This window comes from Etheostoma cragini, chromosome 6 (genome assembly GCF_013103735.1).
Source record: "Etheostoma cragini isolate CJK2018 chromosome 6, CSU_Ecrag_1.0, whole genome shotgun sequence".
Lineage (NCBI taxonomy): Eukaryota > Metazoa > Chordata > Actinopteri > Perciformes > Percidae > Etheostoma > Etheostoma cragini.
In genome coordinates, this window is record NC_048412.1 from 27,479,601 (window position 1) to 27,484,883 (window position 5,283).

General features: G+C 39.5%; 1 protein-coding gene across 2 annotated transcripts in view; it reads right to left on the reverse strand.

The window, feature by feature from the left end:
• Positions 1-5,283, reverse strand: part of LOC117945925 (C-type lectin domain family 12 member B-like) — a 49,452-nt gene that overhangs the window by 14,225 nt on the left and 29,944 nt on the right. Inside the window, exons 1-4 of one of the 2 annotated variants that reach the window (XM_034873669.1) lie at positions 3,120-3,312; positions 1,471-1,548; positions 1,261-1,392; positions 112-312 (exon numbers count right to left, since the gene is read on the reverse strand). In XM_034873669.1, coding sequence (XP_034729560.1) covers positions 112-312; positions 1,261-1,392; positions 1,471-1,548; positions 3,120-3,186 — 478 coding nt within the window. In that variant the 5' untranslated portion in view covers positions 3,187-3,312. Of the gene's footprint in view, positions 1-111; positions 313-1,260; positions 1,393-1,470; positions 1,549-3,119; positions 3,313-5,283 lie in introns of those variants that run through there. The other variant, XM_034873668.1, reaches the window with a different exon arrangement.

Here is a 5,283-nt window from a genome sequence, read left to right on the forward strand (position 1 = left end):
TGTACACTGTCTCCCTGAAACAACAGAGACCAACCAATAAACAACATTACTGCATTATAATATCATTATTTTTGGTTATTTTTGGATCTAATTAATAGGATCTGAACATACCGTTAGTTGTTTTGGGGCAGTAGGCATCAATGCTCCACTGAGCTCGACTGACGTTGAGTTTATTCCAGTTTGTCTCCAGGTCTCGTATTTGTTCTGTTAAGTTGTTCCTCTGGGTCTCCAGCTGCTGGTTTTGGGTCTCCAGCTGCTGGTTTTGTGTCTCCAGCTGCTGGTTTTGTGTTGTCAGGTTTGGGATCTTGTTTTCTAAGACAGTATAGTTTTGTGTCAGGTTGTCCAACTGGACTGTCGGATTCTTGTTGTCCCCCATCATCTTTTCAAACTCTACATTCTGCAGCCTTTTGGAAGATTTCAACAAATCCCTTGAAAAGACTCAAACCAACTCTTAGTCTGTCTCACAATGTTTTTCTGACTTCCCCAATGGACCCTGTAGCCCTCAGGCCCAAGATTAAACTTAAGATCACACTAAAGACTCTAAATATCTCATATTGCCTAAAACAGCTGACAACTAGTTTTAAGTCAACAGTACTCAAACAGGAGTAAACAGTAGAATATAATAATGTACTTGTTGGTGAAGTCTTTCAGTCACTGATATGATGCACTTCCAAGTCTTAATGGCAGCAGGACGGTGTGTGTGGGATTGATTAAAATTAGACTGGCCATATTCATTGTTATGCTTTGTGTCACAATCTCACTCAAAAAGCGATGCTCGGTCAGGTGCCTACGGCATTTCTTATTGATGCAAAAAGTCTCCTTTAGTACCATATACAGACACATTTGGTCGGTACTCTTGGCGTCACATATTGGCGCTCTATGTCAGGACCCCTTGGTGTCACGCAGATTTTCTTTCGTACTACTCACTATCATTGTCGCTCTTAATACTATGTCATCTTACAGCAGACACACACACACACACACACACACACACACTACTGTTTTAATGGTGGACACATTTATTGTCGGTTTGGGTCTGATTACGGGATTTGTTGACAAGAAAAAAATACCATATCACCTGACGTAACATTTAAGTACTTCTATGCATACAGTGCATGGGTATTTTCTCATCTGAATGCAGCAACTTCATTTATATATCAAATATTGGTTTCAAACAAAAAACTGCTACTGTTATTCTTTAAGGCTTGTCTCATGTCTAAGTGAGAGTTCATGCATGGACGGCCTGTTCAGTATACTTACGGTGGTAGACGACGACGACTGCTATGATGACCGACAGCAGAATGACACAAAGAATCCCCAAACAACAGGCCAGCCGCTGATACTGGACATTACAAAATCTGTTGTTTACTGTCTTTGTTAGCAACAATCCTGCTGAGAATGAGAAAAGAACTTATTAGCAAGTATGTAATAGTACAATTATTGTAAAATCATTTTACATTAATAGCTTACCGTTTGTGTCAGCAGTTTCTTCAGATGTATTACTCTTCTCCTTCACTTCATCGTACACAGTTTCCTCCTCCTTTCTAGCTGAAAGGTTGAATGACACAATCTCATAGTTAAGTACTGCTTATGGGGTGAAATAAAGACTTTAAAGGCTTATTTGTTCATGTCAAAATGAAAAAGAAAATCCCTCCCGATGAGATCGCCGTTTAATACGGAGGCTCTGAAGTACCGTGAGTAATATTCTTTCTTATAAGCACAATATAATAACTTATGAGAACAAGTTAGTTTTCTTTGAAATATATTGTAAACGTAAATGTGCTGTATTTATATAGCGCTTTTCTAGTCTCAACGACTACTGAAAGCGCTTTTTACATCATACAAGAAACATTCACGCACTGTGGCCGAGGCTGCCTGCTCATCAGAAACACACTCACACACATTTACACTCGGGGGGCAACTTGGGGTTCAGTGTCTTGCCCAAGGACACTTTGACATGGGACTGCAGGGCCAGGGATTGAACCACCAACCTTCCAATTGATATTGTTGGGTGTAATGGTTGATATATTTATATTTGCATCTATGGATTTGATTTAGTATTGATTGTATTTCAAACTTGTATTAGCTGTAGTAGTGTTTGGGTCGACCTGCCCAGGGACTACAGATTATCGAGTAGTTTAATCGGGTACAGTGCATCTCTTCTTCTTATGTGATAATAATGTTGCACACAGCCACCATATCATTTTCAGAACTCAGCTGTTTAAGATATTTAGAGACTTTAGTGGCGCTGTGCTTTTGTCCTATAAAGTCATAACATGTTTTCAAAACAGAGAACTGTCAGCTAAAACCACAGATGTTGAAATTGTCTCACACTAAGCAAACCCTAGACAAAAAGGGGAAACTCTGCTTTTTAAGGGGAAATACTTAGAAAACCATCAAAACCGTCTCTCTCACACACAGTAAATAGGGCACTGCTAAAAGGCCACTCTGTTGCCTTAGCAAACTCAATCCCCCAAATGACTTAATGTGATTGGTCGAGCCAGCTGTCAGTCAAGACATCACTATCCAAGATAGCACCAAGATAATGCAAATACATTGTTTTGGGTACAAAAAGACGACTATGAGATGAAGGGTATTAAATCTATTACAGGTCAAAATCACCACTCAAACACCCAAAGACATGTGTCATATCCACTGCGCCATCACCACTCCTTATGTTCTTCATTAGACAGTAAACACACACAGTTATACCCTAATTACACACCAAATAACTACATTATTTCCTTATTAGACACCACATATAATGCCCTAGGACAACTGGACCCAAAATATACTCAAGACACCAAAACATGCTCCAAGTAGAAAGAAAAAAAATGATGTTAATACACTGTTGGACACCATTTTTCTTGACTACAAAAAGATCCTAAATAGTTAGAATCCATTCTACCCTTACCACTAAAATGCTGCAGCTAATTGGATTTACTAATCTCATCGGAACTGTATTTTCTATCCAGTATTAGTAAAGAAAATACCAGAACATGAATTCATGGTTGCATATGATCACATGAACAAAGATACAGTATCTGATGAATAACAAAAGCATTAGTTCAAAGATATCTGTCATTGATATACTGTATTATGAAAAATACTACACTTACCTTGGGTTGGAGGATGTTGGTCACTTCTGAATACAACCGAAGCGTAGCTAACCTCCTCCTCCGCCATGGTTACAGTCGCTGTGTTGGGTTCTGTCCGACTTGCAGACAGAGATGTACTGCTGAAACAAAACCACAGCGCATCTGTAAGTCTGAAAAGAACAACTTCTGTTTTTTGGTTGAGGAAGGTATTTGCAATCATCATTGGCTAAGTATGATCTTCCAAGCCATATACGGTGCTTCCTTTAGCATGCTTGCTTAACATGCTTCAAATCAAGCTTTATATCTGTTATCTGTATTGTAACTAAGTTATACAAGGCACACTGCTCAAAGAAATAAGTCTTCTAAACAATGACCTGTTTACTACTCATAAATTACTCATATTACATATTCACAAGCAATAATAATGATCGATACGTTCATTGCTCATCATACTGAGAATAAACAGCCATCACTAATCCCTATTTTCAGTCAGTTTACCTGTGCGTATCCCAGAATGCACTGCGTAAAAGGCAGAGGGAACATGTAAACTCTAAAAGCAGCGAGCACACTTGGGCCAGATCTGCTTCTGTCTCATCTGTGATTAAACATGTTACATAAACTGACATTTACAACAGAAAGAGAAAAAACAAGCCAACATCTAATAGACGTGATACATTTAAGTCAAGTGTCAATTTCTCAGACACACACCAACAGCTTTGAAAGTCTTCATAGTTTGTTTACAGTATTTCACCAGCAGATAGCATGTATCTTTGTAAAACAGTCTTTGTGAAGACTGACAGGAAAAGTATCTAGTTTACGGTGTAGTCGTTTTAATTTCTCGGAAAAGTGTGGATCATAGTTCTGCTTTGAAGCTGTGAAAGAGATGTGGTTTGGTTAACAGCTAATTTCTCAAGTCATTTAATGGTTTTAACCCGTACTGTGTGTCTGCAGCATCTTCCCACGCTGCTGCCGTCAACCTTTCAACCAACAGTACCTTTCATCAACAATACATTCAATAATATAACATAACTTCTTTCTGCTGAGATCGAAAACCCCTTTGACAAACAAAATTCTACTTTTCAAGGTCTATTTCCTAAAGGCTTTGCCTTCTCAGAGTTGTCGCTATTGGTTTAACCCTTCGCGGTTGTGAAGATTTGTTTTTGCGCCCTTGTGCCCTGCAGGTGGGTCAATCAAAATGTATTTATATAGTACTTTACAGCAACCAGTTGGTATCCAAAGTGCTTAACATCAGAAACCAAGAGTAAAAACACAAATACATAAAAAAGAATGAACATACAAAACAGTAAAATCAGAAAAGGTTACAAAAAAAAGAATGAAGAAACGTTGGGACCCCGTCATCTAGGGGTGTAACGATATGGAAAATAAAACCAAAATCGTGACACTCAGCTCCACGAGCCTGTGTTGCGGAGTGAGAAGGTTGAATCGCGACACCCCCTTCCAACTCCCAGAGTTATCCTTCCCATCCAGATGCAATGCTACCACATCTTTCAAATACCATTAGTATTAGTCCTTTTGGTGCCTTATTCCGGTTTTGTCTGGTAAATTTAGCTAACTGTGAATGAGGCTTAAAGCAAAGGGGGGGCAGCGCAACGCTAATGGAGCTAACGTTAAGAATGGCCTGAGTCTGTTTCCCCGACGGTTCAGTAAACTGCCGTTAGCAACCTTAGCACTGGTGTGCTAGCTTGCTAAATTACCATCAGATTAGACATCTATCAATACAGTAAACATAACTGAGGAATTTGTGGGTTAGCCCAGAGTTGTTAACCGTGGTCAAAACAATCATACTAAAAATAACTGAGCGTGTTGAACGGTGTTGTAATCTTATGTTACCCACCAAGAATTACATTAGCTTCATGTCAACCAGCACCTTTACAGACGGTACCAAAGCCCCTTTCCTCTTTGTTCCACCTACAGGTTATGTCATGTTATGGTCAGATCACACATGTGAAACTAGGTTGAACCCAAATGCAGACAACAACGCAGAGACAGGACAGTTTAACAAGTTTATTCCAATGTCCAAGTCAGGGAATGCAACAGGCAAAAGCCAAGTCCAAATCAAATGGGAATCGGGGTACAGAGTGTGCATGGTACCGTGTTTCCGAATGCCTGTGTCCAATAGTCCAGAGATCCAGTGTGGAGAGCAGGAGTGGTGGATTGCAGGAGT